The sequence below is a fragment of the Anabrus simplex genome, chromosome 10 (assembly GCF_040414725.1).
Source record: "Anabrus simplex isolate iqAnaSimp1 chromosome 10, ASM4041472v1, whole genome shotgun sequence".
Classification (NCBI taxonomy): domain Eukaryota; kingdom Metazoa; phylum Arthropoda; class Insecta; order Orthoptera; family Tettigoniidae; genus Anabrus; species Anabrus simplex.
Window position 1 is genome coordinate 24,753,302 of NC_090274.1, and position 24,329 is coordinate 24,777,630.

Here is a 24,329-nt window from a genome sequence, read left to right on the forward strand (position 1 = left end):
AACATCAGACTTGGAGAAAATATGGCGACATAAATTTCTTCTCGCAATATAATAGCGCTTATTGAGCCCTCTGGTGATGAAGAACAGTATCAATATTTTCAGCAACAGAGCAATGGTATGATCTCCTTAAACACAAATATGAGGTACATGAAAGACTCTCATAACTATTAAACTAGGTCAGTAGATCAGATATACACTGGCCATGTATCTTCTTCAAGGTATGGAATAAAAAGTACAGCATATTCTGCTGCAACATCATGTAAAAAATTGCCAACCTGAATTAAGTAGAATTAAAAAACTTTCACTATTTAAGAAGTCTGTTTTTATATACTTATTACAAAAATATATAGAATATTATTTATTATTGCCACATTTAAATATAATATTTACATCCAGTGTACTGCCAATATTGTTGTGATCAACGTATATTATAAATATTAAAAATTTCTACCATTAATTGTAAAGCCGTAAGTGTAAAGAGCAGTCCCTCCCTCGAACTAATAGCTCATTGGGACAATACTCAGAATAAATAAATATTATGGTTGATTAAATTCAAACCTTTCATCATTGTTAGAACTGTCATAGCCATGACAGCCCCCAGTAAGTCGGCACTGAGTTGTGCTTATCACATGTATAGTTAGCAGTGGTATCGCTACTGACATGCTAGCCAGCCAGTGTCTTGGGAAGGTGCGGTATCCAACTGATGAGCCCATGCCGCACTGGGGCGAAACACTGGTACTTTTGACGACTGACTTCCCTGAATTTTATATAGCTATCTCAATCGGAAGCCATATTTTTGGTCATGCCTCAGGAGGGCATATATAGCAAGTGGAGATTCAATTCTCCCCTAGTACGTCGGCACTGCATTCTGCTTATTACATGTATAGCTTGCGGAGGTGTCGCTACCGGCGTGCTAGCCAGCCGGTGTCTTGGGAAGGTGCGGTATCCAACTGATGAGCCCATGCTGCACTAGAGCGAAACACTAGTATTTTTGGCGATTGAGTTTCCTGAATTTTATTTGGCATAGCCATAGTCAGTTGAGTGTCTCTTCTGTGGACACACAGTGAAGTCTTCAAGGAACACAAAGATTTTCTAATTTTCCTCTTTCACATGCCAAAAACCCAAAAGATATTATATTCAAGTGGATGGATGAATTTTAAAAAATAAATAAATACAGGGTAACAAAATAAAATGTTGAGAGGTAATAAAAATAATAACTGTTCACTGTAAGGTGCTCTGCTCACCTTCGTATGTTACCCGAACTCTAGTAATAAGGTCCCTACATACCACCAGTAAGACAGGAAGATGACTCCAGGGAGCGAGAGCGCCACCTGCAGCATCCTCCAGTCTTTGATGAAGTACGCAAGGAAAGCTGTCAGGATGTAGCCCGCCGTGAAGAAGAACTGACAGACGACACCAGCAAAGAGCCGCTTGCTGGGGCCCACCAGTTCCATGGCTGAAATTTAAAAAATAACACAAATGAATATCTTAAAATTTATTTACACATGCAGATTTCTCAGAGTTGAGGAATTTGATTGAGAGTACGGACATGACAGGTAAGAACATAGTTAATAGCACTCGGAAAGAAGAGAAATAATATATTATGATGAAAGTACCTGTATAATATTATTAAGTGGAGAATAAAAGAAGATGTTCACAGGTACTGGTGGAGTAGAGGGGGCAAATTGGAACAGGCCAAGTCCTTCTGTGAATCTAGGGCACCTATCGATGTTCAGATTTTGATTGCTTCAATGTCTGAGGACTTGGACAGTGAAACAACTGATATATCAGAGATGGGAAACTATAATGCAGTCTCAAGAAGCCTGAGAAGACTAAGCACACTTTTTATGTCCCGTGATACTCTTAGGGCCGATTGTATAAACACCACTGACTGGAGATCAGTTTTAATCTAAGTTCAGAAAATGATCTGAGATCAGACCGGTGTTGTGTTGTATAACACTGATCCAAGATCAACTAATCGTAGTTCAATTTTGATCCCAGTTCATATGTGAGTGCTTGGCATCAGCGCAGAAACAGCTGAGTATCGCGAGTCGTGGTGAACAGTGTGAATACGTTTTCCTTCGTATTCTGTGTGCCGAGCAAAAGAAAGAAAAAAATGACTGAAATGAAGCAGAAAAAGAACCGTACTCCTAATTTTTTCCAAGGAAGACAAGGATGCCATAGTTGAAATTGTACCAGATGAGTTGGCTGTGTGGTTAGGGGCATGCAGATGTGAGCTTGCATCTGGGAGGTAGCGGGTTCGAGCCCCACTGTTGGCAGCCCAGAAGATGGTTTTCTGTAGTTTCCCATTTTCACACCAGGCAAATGCTGGTGCTGTACCTTAATTAAGGCCACGGCTGCTTCCTTCCCACTCCTAGACCTTTCCTATCCCAACGTCGGCATAAGACCTCTCTGTGTTGGTGCGACATAAGGCCAATTCTAAAAGAACACAATGTAACTTCACTCTATTTCTTTTTTTGATTTGGTCGCTTTATGGGCTCAAATATAAGCTCACTCTGCAGCTGTTTTGACATGAAGTACTGGAGTCAGCAGGTAACGACAACACTGACAGCCTTTGTCTCCCAGGAGTATGCCTTATGGAATGTCTCCTATTTCGAATTAAGCATGCACTCATAAATTAATGAAGATATTGCTATTGTGAGCAGATCCTGGCCATCTTTCTATGATATTTAGGGACATGATCCTAACATCACAAATAATTTGAACATATAACGGAAACCACCCATGATGATTCCTATAAACTTCGGCGTTATAATCCCCAGCAGACGTTATAGCTGTGTGGGTACAATCTCTAGTGCCTAGAACACCAGGGACATGTTGTACATCGAAACCATCGCATATGATTTTCCTCACGTCAATTTGTTCAGAAGGCATTTTGATAAACTCGTGTTTGAGTGCAGCAATAAGGTTAGATACACGATGAATGGCTCTACAGACTGTCGCTGTGTCTACATGCAGTAAATCATCAACGACTAACTTAAAACTTCCTGTAGCAAAGATTCGGTGACAGGGTTGTTTCTCCTGGTAGGTTTAACTAGAATATCACACAACCTGAGTTCTAGCTGTTCTACGGTATCTTTTCCTAAGTGATCCCTCAGTTTAAACTTCTTATCACTCAATTCTCTCACTGGATTTCCTCATTCACAGAACACACAGGGAGCCCGACAAAATACATCATTTTCATCATCAGAAGATATATCCGAGAAATCAGAGTAATCAAACATCTGTAAAATATGAACGAGATAAGATTATAATGTAAGCAATTTTTCGAGGTTATGTTATAAAGTTATTACATTACACTGCAGTAAGAAGAGTAATATTTCCTATATACGGACAACAACTATGGCTAGCAATGTATGAGGTTAGACTTCAGTGTATTTTTTTTACCATTTATCATAACAACACAGGTAATATTTTATTAACAATCAGCTGTTCTTGTATCTCAAGTAGAAAACAACTCCTTGTTCTGAGATCAAAGAGTTTGACCGGAGAAATTTCTCCAGTCAAAGTTGATCTTAGTTCAGTGCAAATTGATCTCAGATTAATGTTTATACAATACAAATGCCTGAGTTTTGCGTGAACTGAGATCAGTTTCGTCTCTGATCTAAGATCAAACGGTTTACACAATCAGTCCTGAGAGGAGTAACAAGCTATGACACTTTGGTCAACTGGAAAAATCGGGAGTGGTCTTGTGTTCCATTTGCAGTGAATAACCACCTGCCTGTCGTAAGAGGTGACGAAAAGAGGACCTCAGGGTTGGTGCCCACAGAACCCGTAGCTGAGCCTGACATTGTTTCTACTTACTTGTGTCATGCTCCTTGCTTTTGTGTTTTCTATCCAGGCTCTCTTGGTCAATACTTGTTCACTTCTGAACCTGAAGGTATTAGGTTTTCGAGCCCAAGGGAGTCTTTCAATTTCATGCCTGTAGTTGCCCTTCTCTTTTGTTTGCCAATATCTGTCTTTTTTCCTCTGCTGGTTAGCATTACGGCCGGCCCTGTAGTGTAGGGGTAGTGTGCCTGCCTCTTACCTGGACGCCCTGGATTTGATTCCTGGCCAGTTCAGGAATATTTACCTGGATCTGAGGGCTGCTTCAAGGTCTACTCAGCCTGCATGATTACAATTGAGGAACTATTTGACAGTGAGATAGTGACCGCAATCTGGGAACCCAAGAATAACGGCCAAGAGGATTCTTCATGCTGACCATGACAACTCATAATCTGCAGGCTTTCGGGCTGAGCAGTGATCACTTGGTTGGTCATGGTCCTTCAGGGCTGTTGCGCCATCGGGTTTGGTTAGCATTAAAGAGGATGGTTGCCTAGTTGTGCTTCCTCTTAAGACAGCAATTACCAGCACATAGAGCAACTAGCATAAACGTATGTGCGAGTGGGAAGAAAGGCAGCAGGAAGTCTGACCCCCATCAAGTCATGAGGTGGATAGCAGAATCTATCATTTCATTTTAAACTGAGCCTTTGTTTTATAGTGAACGGAAAAGATCTGTGTCTTTCTGATCATGATTTATTGAACGTAATATTTTTAGCACACACTTATGGCAGCTATAAAAAGTCATATGTCTGGAAATGATACATGGAAGTCTCAGACACTAGAGTGCAATTGTAATAATTGTTCCCCCATGTTAGTTTTGAAGGCAAAAACGCATCAAGCATCATTCGCCACTTGGATATATGAGATATTTCAAGCCAGTCAACCATCGGCTAGTAGCTCTTCTACTTTGCAGGCTGTGTCTGTAGCTTAAATTACATTCTGTTTTTCTTCCTTCCTTTTTCTTCAAGTAATTAATTTTACAGTACTATTACATCGATCACTGCTGGGCAACAGCCAAATGAACTAGTAAAATAATTCACTTAACTCTGTAATGTCTTATTGCAAGGATGGCAGTGTAGATGAAAATTGGCAAAGCCTCAGAAGTCTTTCAGTGAACCATCTGATCCACTTCAACAGTTGATAAAGAGACAAAACTTTATAAAATAGTCAGCATGCCAACAGCGATCTACACCAATGAGACATGGAAAATTACGGTCCAGACAGCAAAGAAGCCCAACGTATTCCACCTATGTTGCTTATGCAAACTTTTGGGTGTCACCTGCTCTATTTCATTTCATTTCATTTTACGTTAGAGTGGTTCCAGGAAAATGCAAGATATTGGGGTGGAACGTTGAATGCATCTAGTGGAAATTTTTTTCTTCGCTTACCAGACAGCTGTTGACAAATTTAACCATAATAGGTTAATATGATTGTTTGATCCAGTATTGACTTGTCTGAATCTATTACAGAACTAAATCAACCATTCCATTCTCAAAGAACACTTTGTTAAGCTGACATCACTGATGAACGGAATGGATGATTTTCCTGAAACATGTATGGTAAAATAAATAGTTTTCTATCATTATAAGGTGTATTGACACTGTGGACTCAAGTAAAACTATTTTAAATAGTTCTGTTATAGATAACAGACAGCTGTTACTGGAAGGCTGCTATGCACTGGAAGCTACCAGGAGGCAGGCTGAAGCTGAACAGACCACACAAAACATGGCACTAAACATTCAAAGAAGACCTATGAACAGTTAACATTGGGTGGGACAATATCGAGAATGCCATTTCGAACAGAATGCATGGAGGAAAGCAATGATGATAAATTTTACAATTGAATACAAAGATTTAAAAAAAAAGACAAACTAGGTTTTGTTCTGATTAATTTTAATTTTTTTTTTGCATTAATTAGATGTGTTAATATTAACAAAGATGCTCCAATATGCAGTACTCTGAAGGCAAGAAATTCTGAAAAGGTGTTCCACATGTGTAATGACAAGTAAATGTATAAATTTACATCATAGATAGGAAACTCAGCAGGATAGGAACACTCACAAAGTGTAAACATAATGACAACGAAGCTCTTGATAAACACCAGTGTCTATAGGCTTCAAACAATAAGATTCGTGTACGGGAGTCATTTGTTGATGCTTACAGAAATATCTGTTAGCACAGTAAATATTGAACTTGATAGATAAGGCTTCGTAGCTAAGTTTGAACAGACGGGGAAAACAGGAGTGCAAGGGATATGGAATGGAAGATAAATAAACAGCTGTAACTGTTGGTGATGGCTTGTACAAGTTGTGGGTAACGATGACTGTACCTATGACATACGCTACCAGGAAGACACCAGATGTGGTTGCTCCTATTACCATTCTGGCCAGCATGAAGCTCACGTAGTTAGGCAGCACAGCTGCAGTTAGTCCGCTGACCAGCTGAGACACGAGTGAGATGAAGAAGATGGGACGTCTTCCAAACCTATCAACAAGTGATGCTGGTCTCATTACTCTTTCTTTTCAAACAAAGAAAATGTAAAACTCATTATTTGCAAAAACATCAGTAGACTTTTGCTCATACTGAAAAATAAGAATTTTTTAATTTCAGGTTGGCCATATAGGTATAATTTGCAAATATTATCTAACAATTTCACTGGTCACTATCACAAAATTCAACAACGTAATACAAGGGATGATCAGAAAATACGGATACAATTCCAGTACGTGCTTATTAGAAGAATATAAACTGCATCATTTAAAGGGATGCTGCTATTTTTCAGTATAGTCTCCCATCCTGTTCAGGCATTTATCGCAGCATTTCACGAGATGCATGTTGCTTGTCTTGCAGAAAGCGGGGTCCTGTTGTGAAAGTAAAATCCATGCTACAAATCCTCATCTTCAAACAATCTGGGCAGTATTACTCCTGCACCAATCATGAGGCCTATAACATCGAAGTTATCCAGTCCATATTCACGTCAGGAAAAGGGGATAAATGGCTCATGAATTCTCTACTTTTCCCCATGTACTTCACCAGGCTGGTTAGCATTCGATTCAAGCTGAATCATAAAATCAATTATTATATTCAGGGATGTTATTTTTGAAGGCTATCATATCAATTCTATGGGTACTGCCAGTCTCCGACAACCCATCAACCTCTTCATTCACTGTGTAGCCAGCATTTCTTAATGACTGAATGATGAAGGTTCATATACGTGGTGTCTAGTAATCACATTTATAGATTGAGATTTCTTTAAATGTACGTATTCACATTAAAAATACATTAATACAGCACCGGTTTCAATCTCATAAGAGATCATCTTCAGCTCCTGAAGAACATTAAGAAGATAAAACAACAATTCTAAGTCAATGTACAATTTTTGATATTAATGATAAAATGTGTGTGATGACGCAGCACACGCTTCCAGCAGGATCATAAACAGCCAGCCCAAAGAGAGAACATCCCAATCTATTATGTGGTCTGCCACAACCAAACCAAACCCCATAACACTTAATGCCCTTGAAAGGGCCTTGGCCTACCCAACGACCGCTGCTCAGCCCAAAGGCCTGCAGATTACGAGGGGTCATGTGGTCAGCACGACGCATCATCTCGGCTGTTATTCTGGGCTTTCGAGACCGGGACCGCCATCTCACCATCAGATAGCTCCTCAATTCTAATCACATAGGCTGAGTGGACCTCGGATCAGCCCTCAGGTCGAGAGAAAAATCCCTGACCTGGCTGGGAATCGAACCCGGGGCCTCCGGGCGAGAGGCAGGCATGGTACCCCTACACCATGGGGCCGGTTCTGCCACAACCAGTTCAGAATAATTATAATACCCATAGCAAGGGATGTTCTTACCCAATTCAACCACATAATAACAACCTGAAAGAATTAATATACCAACAAGACACTAGACCTAGCTCTAAACTAAGAAGCATTTATTTCAAAATGGACAAGTTTTAACCAATTTTATTCACACAATGACAAATTTGATTAACCATTTACAACTGACCCATCTCAAAGTGGAAGAAGATCTATTATAAGAGAACATTTTTAAAAATATAAGAACAACACAAGGGAAGGAAATTATAGACATGAAATGTGACTATTTTTAATACGTCATCACACACATTTTATCATTAATATCAAAAATTGTACGTTGAGTTAGAATAAGTAATGTATTAACCTGATGTATTTGTTGTTTTATCTTCTCAATGTTCTTCAGCAGCTGAAGATGATCTCTTATGAGATTGAAACTGATACTGTATTAATGTATTTTTAATGTGAATACATACATTTAAAGAAATTAAGTATTGATTAGGTGGGAAATCTCAATCTATAATTGTGACTGTTTTACCATCAATACAGACCTATAATGGAATGAATAACTCATGGTGTCTAGTAAGTCACAGGGTTTCATTGTAAGGACAATATGCTAGGACATGTGATAGCGGTCTGAAGCGTTCCCGGTAGAAGCGAAGAAAACAGTTGCTGTCACTGCAATGAGATAGAAACCCTCCCTCATGTCCTTGGTTTCTGCTTGGAAGGGAAACTATTGAGAAGTAACAGGCACCATAGGGTCATGACCAGTATTGCAGAACTTCAAAAAATCTGGCAGATTTGAAATCTTTGAAGAATTGCACTGTATCTCTAGCGATGGATCCAGTAAACATGCAGACACTTTCACAACTGATAGGAAGAGAAATATCGGCGTTGTTATTGATTCAACAATAAGGTTTGAGAGTAACAGTTCACAGGTCAAAGAAGTTGATTCTGAAAAAAAGAGACACTATGAACCCTGTTTTAAGTACAATGAAGAAAAGTATCACACACACACCAGTTGCTGGGAAGGGATTGGGGTTACTCTTTGGTGCGCGAGGATCTCTCACAAAATTTTCAGTTAATTTCTTCCTCTGTTTTGGTAATCCTGTTTTGTTTTATAAAAGATATTTATTTAAATGTTTTATGTATTTCATTGTCAATGGTGAATCACCATTTATACGGATGGTATATGTAAAGAAAAATGTTTTCCTGATCGGGGATATCAAAACAGATCAGATGTAAGGCTTTTCAGGCGTTTGCTCTATTAACCAGCGTTTCGTCTTAGGTCTGACACTAGGCTCATCAGAGTGGGATGTGCCAGACCCTACCCACTGACGCTGGGGTGTATGCAGGTGAACTTATCAGAAGCCCTTATAAGAGGCACAGTCTGATAACTGCATACGGGAGATAAATCTCCACAATGGAATTATTGCCCGCCTAGCAATTCCGAATGGAAAATTCTAAATTCCCATGGAGGGAATTAGATATTTTTCACCAGGTTGGAATTGCTAGGTGGGTAATAATTCCATTGTAGAGATTTATCTCCCGTATGCAGTTCTCAGACTGTGCCTCTTATAACGGCTCCTGGTATGTTTACCTGCATACACCCCAGCATCAGTGGGTAGGATCTGGCACATCCCACTCTGATGAGTCTAGTGTCAGACCTAAGACGAAACGCTGGTTAATAGAGCAAACTCCTGAAAAGCCTTACATCTGATCTGTTTTGACATTTTGACATGCTCTATTGGTGAAAAATATCTAATTCCCTCCACGGGAATTTAGAATTTTAAAAATATGTAAGTACATTTTATCCTAAGATAAATAGTGCAAAAATAACTATCTGATTCTGTTATTGTACAGTGCCCCTTGTTCTAGGGCAGCCATCCCTTGTAGATTCTCTCTCCTATCTCAACGTGGCAATTTAGACAATGGTTATTGTCTTGGAATCCGCCAGGCATGGCTCGAATGGCTGTGATATTAGCGGTCATCTTTAGATCATCATGCCAATCACTGCACAATAGAACATCATGGTATCTTACCCAACTGTTCGCTAAATGTTGTTCTTTAAATAAGATAATACATTTTCCCAAATGAGGAAGCTGACACCTTGTTGTAATTGTGCGAGGTTGTTGTCATTTTTACCCGGAGACCCCGGTCAGATAAGGGACTTTTACCTGGATCAGAGGGGTGGTTTGAGGTCCACTCAGCCTACATGATTACAATTGAGGAGCTATCTCAGGATGAGATGGCGGCCCCAGTGTAGTAAGCCAAAAATGATGGCCGAGAGGATTTGTTGGGCTGGCCACACAACACCTTATAATCTGCAGGCCTTTGGGCTGAGTAGTGGTCACTTGGTAGGCCATGGCCCTTCGGGCCTTTTGTGCCATGGCGTTTGGTTTGTTTGGATTATATTATTTTATACTTTTAATGCTGTACATTGTAAATACAGTGGTCACGACCTAGAGCCCTATGTGTACCACAAATAAAGATATTATCTATCTCTCTAACTATCACATACAGCAAGTATAACTTTTGTACACCATACGAGAAATGAGGAACATAGGCTACGAAACAAAGACAAGCTGAAGATATGTCAGTACCTGAAGTATAACGCACTGCAAAATACCTGGAAAGATAATTCAATTGTGAAAGTTTTGAAGTAGAAAGCAGTTGCTAATCTGAGTGAAACAGCATCTTACCTGTCAGACAAGTCTCCAAAGATAATTGAGCCAAGAAGGACACCGAACATGAAGAGAGCATCGGCTGTTGCCCGTAACCAAGCATCCTCACACACCAAGTCAAACTGGAAGTAGCACAGAGAAATGGAGCTCACTAAGGATGATGATGATGATGATATGATGATAATATTGTGATCATGATTTAAAGGGGCCTAAAATCTAGCTCATTGGTCCCTAATAGTATGAGATGAGATGGAATGAAATAAAATAAAATAATAATTTAAATTTACTCACTGACCAGGATAAAAAAAAATTATGAAGAAAAACACGATTATGAATTTAAAATAATCAGGGGATCTAATTTGCAATGCCTTATTTTTCTATACAATGATTTAAAAATAGATTAAAATTAATAAAATTGAATAAGACATTGCCTTTGAAGTGAAATCATATATTTCATTCAAACTAAAGTTAAAAAACATATAAAAGATAGAATAAAAATATACCTAAGAATAATGAAAAATAAAACATGTTGATTCTCTTAATTATTTAGTTTATCTTGGAACTTTTCCTTTACGTCACACCGCCGCAGATAGGTCTTATGGCGAGGATGGGATAGGAAAGACTAGGAATGTGGCCTTAATTACTTAGTGTGAAAATTAAAAAGAACCTCAGCTGCCGACAGTGGTGTTTGAACCTACTATCTCCCAAATTCAAGCTGACAGCTGCACGCCCCTAACCACGCAGCTACTTGCTCAATCTCGGAACTGTTGTGATCCCAAATTTAATATGAATCAATTTAATTTTGAATCCTTGTAGTTTGGAGAAAATATCATTTGATATCGAATGAAATACTGATATCTTAGTAAATAGGATCCTCCCTACGCCCAGGTGGCATATTCTCTATCAATTGTTTTAATCTTTTCTTAAATGATTTCAATGTACTTGGAAATTTATTGAACATTTCCCTTGAATAAATTCCTCACCCTACAAATGAAAATTTTCCCCAATTTGTCCTCTTCAATTCCAATTTTATCTTCATATAAGGCCCTTCAGGAACTCTGAAAAGTGGTGGCAAAAGGGGCTCTAGTTAAGATGCAGCAGGTCGTTATGCTACTTAGGTTCCAAAATGGGTAAAAAATAAATAAGTAAATAAATGCAATGTAAATTTTAATCTTATACCAGTTGTATAGTATTATTTGAAGTAATTCCACATACTGTATATGAGTTGACTATATTTGTAAGTACAGGAGATATTATAATTAGAATGGTAATATAGTAAGTGAGATTGAATCAAGGTGTAGTAAAGCTAATGCAGTGAGTTCGCAGTTGCGATCAGCAGTATTCTGTAAGAAGGAAGTCAGCTCCCAGACGAAACTATCTTGACATCGGTCTGTTTTCAGACCAACTTTGCTTTACGGGAGCGAAAGCTGGGTGGACTCAGGATATCTTATTCATAAGTTAAAAGTAACAGACATGAAAGTAGCAAGAATGATTGGTGGTACAAACAGATGGGAACAATGGCAGGAGGGTATTCGGAATGAGGAGATAAAGGCTAATTTAGGAATGAACTCGATGGATGAAGCTGTACGCATAAACTGGCTTCGGTGGTGGGGTCATGTGAGGCGAATGGACGAGGATAGGTTACCTAGGAGAATAATGGGCTCTGTTATGGAGGGTAAGAGAAGTAGAGGGAGACCAAGACGACGATGGTTAGACTCGGTTTCTAACGATTTAAAGATAAGAGGTATAGAACTAAATGAGGCCACAACACTAGTTGCAAATCGAGGATTGTGGCGACGTTTAGTAAATTCTCAGAGGCTTGAAGACTGAACGCTGAAATGCATAACAGTCTATAATGATAATGTATGTATGTATGTATGTATGTATGTATGTATGTATGTATGTGTTTAATAGAAAAAATTGTTAGCGTAAATTTTATTAATTTTTTTATTTATATTATGCCCACATTGGAGCACTGAAATCGATTTACACACAGTCAAGTCTTATGAATATTGGTTACAATTCGGTTGATTTTTCTTCTTTTGTTCCCAGAAATGTTTCATTCTCTCTGACCTGGCTGCCCGTTCTTTGTAAGTTACGTTGTACTGTTTGCGTGTATAGGTCTTCAGTTTAAGTCTCACGTCATTATTTCTTAGGATCCTCTTTTCTTCTCTGTCTTCAATTTGTTGAATTGTCTAGCCTAATTCATTTAAATCTTCTTGGACTTCTTTGAACCAGTGATTTTTAGTTTTACTTTTCCAAAAGTAGTTTAGTAAATGTTTGAGTATCCTAGTCTCTGGTCGTTGTGATATGTGACAGAAAAAAAAGCAACTCTTCTTTTCCGCTCTGTATCTATTATAGACTCAGTCTCTCCTGGTATGCAACTTCATTAGGTAGTAATCGCCATTGTCCATCTACTTGGTGTTTTTTGTTCAGAATTGTTCTAATGATTCTACCTACTTTTCTGTAATTTATCTGCAGTTGATTTCATATTCAAATTGAGTAAGGTTTCACTAGCATAGGTTGCTTCAAGCTTAATAACGGAGTTGTAATATTTAAATTTTGCATTTATCGAGAGAGATTTGTTCTTGTAGGTTGGCCAAGTAATGTGTTGTGCTTGTTTTAATTTGGTAATTCTATTTTCAACTGATATTTTCTCTTTTAAGTTCCAAGTTATAATCTCTCCAAGATATTTATTAACAACCTTAATTTGTTTGTTATTAGTCAGTGTGATAGGTGATGTTTCCACTTTGAAGGATGGCATAATTTCCATCTTCTCAAAGGAGATTTGTAATCCAATTTTTGCTGCTGTCCTAATTCTTCAATTTGGAGTTTAGCCTCTTCCACACTACTTGCAAGTAGCGCAAGGTCATCTGCAAATGCTAGACAATTGAATTTGATATTCTTGCCAATCTTGATGTTTGGCTAACATTTTAACACGATTGCATTCTAGGAAAATTTTCTTCTCTTGTTAATCTAAAATTTAGTGCTTGACAATAATGTATTTTAGTGTACCATTTGCCACCGAGGTAGACACCTCATTTGTAAATAAAGAGATTTGATTTGATTTGATTTGATTTGATTTTATTTGATTTTATTTGATTTTATTTGATTTTATTTGATTTTATTTTATTTTATTTTATTTTATTTTGATTTGATTTGATTTGATTTGATTTGATTTGATTTGATTTGATTTGATTTGATTTGATTTGATTTGATTTGATTTGATTTGATTTGATTTTATTTTATTTGATTTTATTTGATTTTATTTGATTTTATTTGATTTTATTTTATTTGATTTTATTTTATTTTATTTTATTTTATTTTATTTTAATTTTGAAAAGTGATCAGCTTGTGTACCAATTGGTGATAAAAACTGCATCTCATCTATGCACATCTTTCCTACTTTTGAAAGCTTCACTCAAGCTTCATTTACTATGTTATACGGAAACTATACAAAAAGAGGAGGAGTTTCACAGTCAAGCATAGGGTAAATTATATCTCAATGTTTTCTAGAGCAAATGTCGCTATATTGTGTTGACATGACCTGTCCCTTATTGGCATTTTAAAAACCTGACAACCCTAGTCAAACTGTACAGTTCAATCATTATTGCCCTATCTCACGGTATCCCCTGGCTGTCATAAGAGGCAATTAAAAGGGGGATCCCCCACGGGCTCACTGATAAGGAAGTGACCACTCGCTTCTCCATCCAAGTGTTCCCAGGCATAATTAGTCTGTCACTGCATTAAGTGTCCATTCAGGGGTTCTCAGCTTGTGACTGTGAGTGGGCAACGAAAGGGCCCTCCTCTAGTTGATGCTTAGATTGTTTCTACTTACTTGTGCCAGGCTCCTCACTTTCATCTTTCCTATCTGACCTCCTTGGTCAACTCTTCCTCCTTTCCAACCCCACTGGTATTAAGGTTGCAAAGCAAAAGGACTTTCTCATTTTTACATTTTTTGTGCTCCTTAAATATCTTTCACTGGTAAATGAAATGGCGTATGGCTTTTAGTGCTGGGAGTGTCCGAGGACATGTTCGGCTCATCAGGTGCAGTCTTTCAATTTGACTCCCGTCGTGATGAGGATGAAATTATGATTAACACGATACATGCACCCAGCCCCCGTGCCAGCGAAATTAACCAATTATGGTTAAAATTCCCGACCCTGCCGGGAATCAAACCCAGGACCCCTCTGACCAAAGACCAACACTCTAACCATTTAGCTATGGAGCTGGACGGTCTTTCACTGGTACTTTCATTCTTCAAAGGACTGGACATCTTCCATACTTCTTCTGATTAGTGTTAATAGAGAATCGGTGATGGGAAAAGGACAAAATAATAGTGATTGGGCTCAATTAGATTTACCTGAGGAAAAAAAAAATCTTACTCAAGTACTATTTTCAGTTAATCATGAAATTACAATTACTTCACAGAATGAGAGTCTTTAGGGAATAACTGACTTTTTAAAGTTGAAAACATTCCTTAGCAGACATGGTAAGGATCCCCATATTATGAAAAACGTAAAATTAAGTAATTTCGTCAAATATGCCAAAAACTGAAGGGATAAAGGGCCCAGAAAGGTTTCAAATGGTGAGTCTTGGATAGCTCTCTCAAACTAAAAAAAAATAATTCAAAAATGACTTCCAGCCTAAATGCAGTTCCAGAAAAATAGCCTAAAAATTGCTTGTTTCTTTAATCATCTTCCTTTTTATTCAAATTCTAGCCAAATTAACTTATTAACATAATTATTTCTGTAATGTGTTCCTTGGTTCAATACCCTCAGGTGGTTTTCGATTTTTTTTTTTAAATGTCCGCACCGAATGCAATTATAAGGTCTTAAGCGAAACTCTGCACTGGCTCACATTAGCGCTTGTAGTGGTAGAAAAAGGCAAACTGCTAATCTAATCAACTGCATAACAATGATTAAGAAAAGTATTGTAATTTTCAGGAATAAATAAAGAATATATTCTCTTACTTTATTATATTGTATGCTCGATGATGCTGAAATATATCCCAGAAAACTGAATCTCGATGAGGCTCATTATAGTGCAAGTTTCATTATGATTCAGGTTCTCCACCAATCAGAGTTCAGATTATCATTATGATACAACTGTTTGACCAATTAGGTAAGAATACCATCGCACCTGCGTTCAACACACTAGCTTCGCACTTGTTTCCTGTCAAGGTCCCTGATCCACCCATGGAAAATCAATAACCCAGCGTATGTGCTCTGCGCCTGTTCAGTAAACTCAACTGTCAAGCGACATCGCGACAGAAATTTATGAATATTTAGAAAATAGAATTATAGTTATCATCAAGCATAAACACTCATATTCAACTCGCCTATAATGGTAATTAAGACACTTGTATGGAAATTATAAAACTCGCTTTGTTCATTTTTATTAACAAACTCATGTCTTAATTAGGGCTTTTGCATTATGTACTCTTATTTACCTAAAATTCGTAGCTCAAATTCCTAGGATGTTTTCAACATTGAGTTGCTTGCCCGAAGGGCTAGAAATGTGAATTTTTTTCACATGGGGATGTAATGATACCAAAGTTTGCAAGGAAAAATACATTATTCCATTATGTATTTTTAGTACAAGGTCGTTAAGTGGCTACCATCATCACTAGGTGAGACTAGTCAGACTTTTAAAATGATTGCTGCCAAGCAAATTTTGCATGTCACTTTTGTGTTTTCATTATTTTCAGGATAACTAATTCAAAATATTTTTTTTTCAAAACAGTACAATGAAAATGCCTTAACCCCTTCATCATCACATGTTTATTCCAGCTCTGTTCTCAAGCACGTAACATCCACTGTATCTCCTGCCTGGCGTAAGAAGCGACTAAAAGACAGATGAAGGACTCACATTTTGAGAGTGTGAGTGGGCGAACACGGTTCTTCTAGTTGAGTCTGGGATTGCTCACACTTACTTGTGTCAGCATCCTTGGTTACATCTTTCCTATCTGACCTCCCTTGTTCAATAATTGTTCTTTTTCAACCTCGACGGTATTAGGTTTTCACGGCCCTTTGTCACTAAGAATCGTTTTCTCTACATTATCGTTGGAATTATGTTTATCTTTTATTCTGTATTGTAATTACATTACTAAATTTATATTGTGTGATATTCTTTGTCAGTTTAGCAACCTCAGTCATTTGAGGAAGACCAAGCTCGATAGCTGCAGTCGCTTAAGCGCGGCCAGTATTCAGTATTCAGGAAATAGTGGGTTCAAACACCACTGTCGACAGCCCTGTAGTTGGTTTTCCGTGGTTTCCCATTTTCACACCAGGCAAATGCTGGGGCTGTACCTTAATTAAGGCCATGGCCGCTTCCTTCCCAGTGCTAGCCCTTTCCTGTCCCATCGTCACCATAAGACCTATCTGTGTCGGTGCGACGTAAAGCCAATAGCATTTGAGGAAAAATAAATAATAAATGAAAATATTGAGAAATATAGTATGAAAATCAGTGTGGAGAAGAGAAAAACAGTGGTGATGACAAGAGGAGAAAGAGAAGGAATCGTTAGTATCAGGGGACAAAACTTTGAGGTCGTTGACTGCTTCAAATATTTGGGAAGTGAAATAATGCACAATGCAAGGTTGGATAAAGAGATCAGCAGAAAGTTGCAAGTGCGAAGTACATTCTTCTAGAATGTAAGGAATGTGGAAGAGAGAAGTTCCTCTGAAATGTAAAGAGATAATATACAAGATGTACTCTACCCCTATATTAACATATGCATCAGAGACTTGGACTTTGACAACAAGAAATGAGACGAAAATTCAGGCCAGTGAGATGAAGTTCCTGAGGAGTATGGTAGGGAAGACACAGAGAGACAGAGTAAGAAATGTTGAGGTCAGAAAAGAGATTAGGGGTAGAAAACTGAGTGATAGGATGGAGAAGAATGAAATGAGATTCTTTGGACATGTTATGAGGATGGAGGAGGGAAGGATACCAAACACAAGTGTTGGAGACTAAGATAGAAGGAAAGAGGGCAAGAATAAAGCCCAGAGCAAGATGAATGGGCTCTCAATAACAGTATAGGAAAAAGAAGACTGAACTGGAATACAATTACTAAAGAGGAGCGGTAGAAGGAAAGGCAATGGTGGAGAAGTGCCATCAACACCCTAATCTGGCAGGAAAATGATGATGAAAAAATAAATACCGTAATGAAACATCTCTTTGGTCTGGTAGTATATGTACTCAACATGAACTAATATGTTGAAAGTTTATTTTCAGCACAATGTGATTGTCAAAATTAAATAATCACCAGCACGACCACTTCTCAATTTTGATGTTGAGCTATCATGTTTATGCTATCTTTCTACACAATCTGATCAGAATACAAAGATAATTTTATTGGTTAGTTCTTTTACATGTCACATGTAATACATGTAATAATGACAAGCTGTGCATTTTCCTATAATTGAATATCCACTGATCTTGGCTAGAACTGAAACAACAAACTTGGGTACAATACAAGAGCTTGTTAACATTTCTTAGAGCTGTCGATGAGATCAATAACACAAGTAACTTACCTCCATTACTGCACTGCTGTGATACTTGGTGCGGTTATAGACCCAGCTATCACAGTGAACTGTCCGATTGGCTGGAATGTTACTCTCAAAATATTCGGGAGTAAAGTTAGCATCCAGCCTCCGACAGGACGACCATGTGTGCAGGGCATCATCCCACGGATAGCTCATGTTGATAACCTCAGGTGCAAGGCCATAGGTAGCATTGTCACTCTCGAATGGGAGCCGGCATCTGTCAGAAGAGGAGACAGTTTGATCTTATTTTGAGATACATTTTCTGAAATATTACCTGGCATGTTGGTTCAGTTCCACAATACACTTATTATAAGCTATAAATTTCATTTTGTTCTCTATTCAAGTCCATTCTAGATGTGAGTGTCATAAATATTTTTTCTTCTTTTAAATGAATTTTCTCTTTGTTTATACATTCCTAATTCTGGCTATCATTTCAAGATTACTTCATTGCCTGAGATCTGCTTTGATTTGATTGCCTAATTCAATTTAAAGACAGCATCATATTATGACACGAAGGTCACAACCATAATTTTTGTATTTTAATGTTATAATTATTCCTGGAACATTGTCTTTATCTTAAATATATATATTTTAGTTATCAAATGATAGGAGTTAGGCAAGGATGTCCAATCTCTCCTTATCTCTTCAATATGTTCATTGAAGCCATTGCAGTCTTGAAGGAGAAAACAACTGGGATCAAAATTAATGGCAAACAAGTACACTCTATAAGATTTACTGATGATATTGCCATACTAGCAGAAACAGGCAAAAGTATGCAGAGAATGATCAATATATTAGCAGAAACTTTAGGCAAATGGAACCTCAAAATTAATACAAGGAAAACAAAAACCTTGACAATATGTAAATACAAGATAACACCTATAACACACTTCAAAATTGGCCCTGATAAAATTGAACAAGTGAAACAGTTTTGCTACCTGGGAACCCAGATCACGAGTGATAATCGGAGCATATCAGAAGTTACGAAGAGGATAGCAATGGCAAAGAGAGCCTTCCAAGATAAAAAGCATCTGCTAGCCAACAAACATATAGATATTCAAACTCAAAAAGCCTTTGCAAAAACCTTTGTATGGAGCGTGCCTCTGTATGGTTGCGAAAGCTGGACATTAGGAATGCAAGAAAAGAAAAATATAGAGGCAATTGAAATGTGGATCTGGAGAAGAATGCAGAGGATAAGTTGGACTGAAATGAAGAGCAATACCAAAGTCCTTGGAGAGAGGGGAGAAGAACGGAATCTGATAACTGAAACTGTAAAACGGAAAATAAAATTTATTGGTCACATTCTGCGGCATGAGGAGTTCTTTTGTAACATCACTGAAAGAAGAATTGCTGGAAAAAGAGGAAGAGGACGACCCAGAGTGTCTTCAAGAACCTGCTTCTGAGGATGAAGTGCAAGACCTATGCTGAGTTGAAAAGACTGGCTCAAGATAGACATCTGTGGCTGCAGCGACAAGGCTTAGCCTTTAAAATATGATGGTGATCACATGATCTGCTTAATTTTTATTTTGCCTGATGATGGCCACTAAGTGGCTGAAACAAGTCCCAAAACTAATGTAATATTATTTACTTAATAATACTGTATTGAAAAGGTCAATTTATTTCTTATCCATAATACACTGCACGCACTGACAACTCTCAAAAGCACTTGTATTCAGTAATAATACTACTATTACTTGCTAAGTGCTCTTTAATGTTTCAAGGTAACAATCAGTAAGACATCATCAAAAAATAATCATGTTCATTTTTCTTCCTTTTTTCTTCCTGCTAGTGGCTTTACGTTGCACTGACACAGATAGGTCTTATGGTGATGATGGGATAGGAAAGGGCTAGGAGTTGGAAGGAAGCGGCTGTGGCCTTAATTAAGGTACAGCCCCAGCATTTGCCTGGTGTGAAATTGGGCAACCGTGGAAAACCATCTTCAGGACTGACGACAGAGGGTTTTGAACCCACTATCTCCCGGATGCAAGCTCACAGCTGCACACCCCTAACCGCACGGTCAACTCGCCTGGTTCATTTTTTTTCTAATTGTCAATTTCTAAAGATACTTATAACCGTGTTCACAATTTTCTTACATCGAGATTTCAAGAATGAATTTTTGTATACAGGATAAAGCCGAACTCCACCAACAAACTTTTGGCGGTTGTTCAGGGATACCTTCTGAGTACAATGGTATAAGGGACCTGTGGTCTCCGGTGGCTGCTTACGGAGTAATTGCATTTTGTTTGGTTTGTTGTCTCAGTTAGCTTTGTACGAAGGTAATCCCAAAAAATAAGATCTCCTTTTTTTTATAAATACTTAGACCTGTTTATTTCTATAATGGTTTACATCATTTTACAGCTTGAACATTCAGCTATTTTTCTACATAATCACCATTTTGGCTGATGCATTCTTGTAGACGCTGTGACAGTTTTTGTATGCCCATGTTATACCAACTCGCCGCCATGCTGTTCAGTAAGTTGTGAGCAGCGCTTCGGTAAACCTCAGGAACCAAAGTGCAGAGATCATCCAGGGTGATCCGCCAATCTTCCCGCATGATTTGCTCAACCTTCACGACTGTCTCGACGGAAACTGATGGTCTCCCGCTCCTTTGCTCGTTCGTCGTGAATTTCAGTCCGACCGGCTGCAAACACTCTACACCACTTACGAACATTTTTGACATACATGCACGACTCATCGTACACTTCCATCAACTGGCAATGGATTTCAATCGGTTCAGTACCTTTTGCGCTCAAAAACCTAATAACTTCACGCCCTTCGTGGTAACATCCAATGGAAACTCCATTCTCAACAGCTGCCAAGCCAAGACTAAGTGCCTCAGTGTGGCGTGCGCATGTTTATATGCAAGCGCGGGAAACACTCTTCATAATATTATGTCCAACAGCCACATGAACAGAGTTCTGTATTTATAAAAAATAGCAGATCTTATTTTTGGTATTACCCTCGTATCTGTATTGCACTGAAAATAATAAATGCTAATTCATGACTAATGCTCATTCAGGACAAATATTTCAGATTCCCTATGGGAATCAACATCTATATCACATAATGCCAGAATGTCGGAATTTTGTCCTGCAGGAGTTGTTTAACGTGCTGGAAGCCATGATCATGGTGGTCAACATTTTGAACAATACCTGTAAGGGAACAGTTCTACATTTGTAACATACTCTACTGTTCAGTACGCTGACAGAACAGACTGAACTCACTGTGACAAAAGTGTACGTGTTTCATGAGAGGATTGTTGCATTGTTCTCTGTATTGTGTTGTACATTTTATTTATTGTATATGAGAGGCTTTTTCACTGATGTGTATTTTCACAGAAACAAGAACGATTGTGGTAACAAACCAAATAAATCATAATTACATTATTACTCTCTAACGAGCCACCTGTGACCATGAGTTCCTTATACCAGTATACTCAGAAGATATCCCTGAACAACCTCAGAAAGTTTGTTGGAGGAGTTCGGCCTCACCCTGTATGTTCTTTTATCATCATCATCATCATCATCATCATCATCAATGTCCCACTCCAGTCACCCGGGTGTGGTTAACAAGCCTCCTCCACTCCTTTCTGTCCTTCCACTTTTCCTGCTCCATTACTTCCGCCATATCCAATCCAGCTTCTCTAATGTCCTTCCAAATCTGATCCATCCACCTTCTTCGCAGTTTTCCAACTGGTCTCTTTCCCTTAACTTCTCTTTCCAATTCCCTTCTTGCTACCCGTTCTTTTTCCATTCTTTTTACATGTCCGAACCATCTCAGTCTTGTTTTCTGTATCTTCTGTACTAACGGTTCTACATTTAGCTCTTCTCTGATTTTAATATTTTGAATTCTATCTCTTCTTGTCTTTTTAACCGATATTCTTAAAAATTTCATTTCTACTGCTTGGATCTTACTATCTTGTCTCTTATTAGTTACCAGGGTTTCTAGCCCGTATGTTACAATTGGTAAGAAATACTGTTTATATAATGTTAATTTCATTCTCTTGGGAACTTTGTCATCCAATGTTCTTTTATATGGTGTTTTTTCCCCCCATAATGTTCTTTAACGATACGACAAGATACATATTTCAAGATTGATCTTTCATAGGACGTCTAGTGTTGTGTTTTAGAGTGTTTTATAAACTTTATATTTTATTTTTCAAGGCTGAAGAAGGCCCAATTAGGCCAAAACATGTACCTTTTATGTGATTTAACTCAGAGTTTCCTTTAAGATACATTTTATTGTATTGAATAAAGTGGAGTAATTATCATTTTTCTTTAATGTACAGTCAAATATGGAATAACCCAAAAACGAGATTCTTAAATTGCAACACATTTTCACAAGCGACATCACATTTGAAATACAGTACGTTTTCCTGTGCAAAATATGACCTTGAAGAAATGAATTGATCAAAATATGACATTTCCTGAACATCCGAACCCTTGTCTAACATCCTTTCAATTGCTATAGAATTTAAAAGATGTCGGGATGTTGTAATTTTGTTTGCAGGTTTTCTATGACATGCCAAAAGCCGACAAAATGGAGCTGTCACATTTAATACAAGACTAGGGTGAAACCGAAAATGACGTGGAGAAAAAGCTGCAGAAATGGAGTTGAGCGATTAAGGGACATGATTTAAATATCAGCAAGGCGAAGACGGTGGTGGTAGAGTTACAGATGAGAGATGACAAACCCCAAATCAAAGTAAATGACACCAAACTGGACAGTGTTTCAAAGTTTAAGTACTTGGGTAGTATAATCAAAAGACAACCTTGCAAAATATGAGGTGGACAGTCGAATTAGCAAGGCAACTCAATTTTACCACCAAGTAAGACAACTGCTGTGCGATAAACAAGTACTACTGAAACCTAAAATGACATTATATGAATCCTATCATGTTAAAATCTTCAGTGTGCACTGTTATCTGAAGATTTTAACACGATCTTATAAGAGAATGAACTTTTTCTTAATAGGATTTTAACATTCATAACATCATTCTTGCTTCCATTTTAAATGTTTTTAACTACAACATGTATAGTGTCAGTTTTACCAATCTACTGAAGATGATCCAATTAGGATCGAAACATGTATAGATGTGACAAATGTAAAATTTAATTTTTTAAATCACATTAATCATAATGTAATGATTAAGGAGGATACTGTTCAATAATAAATCATTGTTATAGTGATTTAAAGAATATTAGTTTAGCTGTCAATACGGAAACATGAAATTTATATTTTGTGGTAACTGTGTGCTGAGAACTGTGAAGGCAGCAGCGAGAGTAACTGTGGGACTTAGTGAGATTGTAAGCATTAGTGAATGAAGACTGAGAGCTGGGAGAGAGCAAACTGTGCAGCCGGTCTGTTAATGTGTAAATAGTTAATTAATCAACTTAAGCACTACCTGCGGTAAGTAAACTCGTGTCCTCATCCCGAGGTGGTGCAGCTCTTTGCCCATTGCTCTTACCGCCATTGAAGGTGAGCTACATGTTCCATTTCAACCACATACCAGCCCTCCTGCTATTCTTAAATTTCTGGCAGTACCGGGAATCGAAACCGGGCCCCTCGAGAACGGCAGCTAATAACACTAACCATTACACGATGGAGGCGGACACTACCAGTAAGCAAAGCAAAGTCACCTCCGTACAGGCCATGAAGGCCCTTGGAGGAGTGGAAGGTAAAGGCTTCCACCATTGTTAACCTTGGCATGTGATGGGGCCGCCTTTGCCCCCAGGAATTAATCCGGTACTCATTTTTGGTGTAGGCTGAGTGCCATATGAACCTCCGGAAGTGGAAATCTCGTTTCTTAAATTTTACGACTTCCTGACGGGGATTCGAACCGAGCACGCCTTTACTGCCTCGGCCAGGCAGCCCCTGGACACTATCAGTGGTAATCTTTATTTATCTAGCCTGGCAACATATGACAATACTTTAGACAATAAAGTAATAAGAAGTTTTACCTGTGGTCTGCCTTAGCTTGTAGGAACACTCCTGCCAACTTGTGTAAGGCACATGAAATTCCTGGTAGACACAGCAGGAAGTAGATCCTCTTTTGGTATCTACCGAACTCCCCCAGGTGAGAGAGAACGTCATCAAACGCCATTCTGGAAAGAAAAAAAAAGGGAACAGCTGGATTAGCCATTAATACTTCGGAGGACAGCATGGTACAAAGTCAAAATATTAAGCTGGTCTCCATTTTCTTAAATTGTAGTTTAACTGATGATAATAGTTGTTTGGAGAACCAAGCCAATGTTTTAAACATGTGGTGTACGATTCTTGTTGACAACTGACTCATCAAAGACGTGAGCGCAAGGATCAGTTTAGTATAAATGAAGTGGTGAATGACATCCCTTCAAACATAATTTTCATTGACTGTGTAACAATGAAGTTACTGCCTTGAGAAATGAACCAGAATTTATACAAAAAAATAATTAT

General features: G+C 38.1%; 1 protein-coding gene across 2 annotated transcripts in view; it reads right to left on the bottom strand.

The window, feature by feature from the left end:
* LOC136882090 (organic cation transporter protein) overlaps window positions 1–23,997 on the bottom strand; it is a 51,566-nt gene extending 27,569 nt beyond the window's left edge. For both annotated transcript variants that reach the window (XM_067154617.2, XM_068229390.1), the window contains exons 1-5: window positions 23,855–23,997; window positions 17,883–18,111; window positions 10,366–10,469; window positions 6,173–6,327; window positions 1,288–1,456 (exon numbers count right to left, since the gene is read on the bottom strand). In XM_067154617.2, the coding sequence (XP_067010718.2) occupies window positions 1,288–1,456; window positions 6,173–6,327; window positions 10,366–10,469; window positions 17,883–18,111; window positions 23,855–23,997 (800 nt within the window). The remainder of the gene's footprint in view (window positions 1–1,287; window positions 1,457–6,172; window positions 6,328–10,365; window positions 10,470–17,882; window positions 18,112–23,854) is intronic.
* Between the last annotated feature and the right edge of the window lie 332 nt (window positions 23,998–24,329).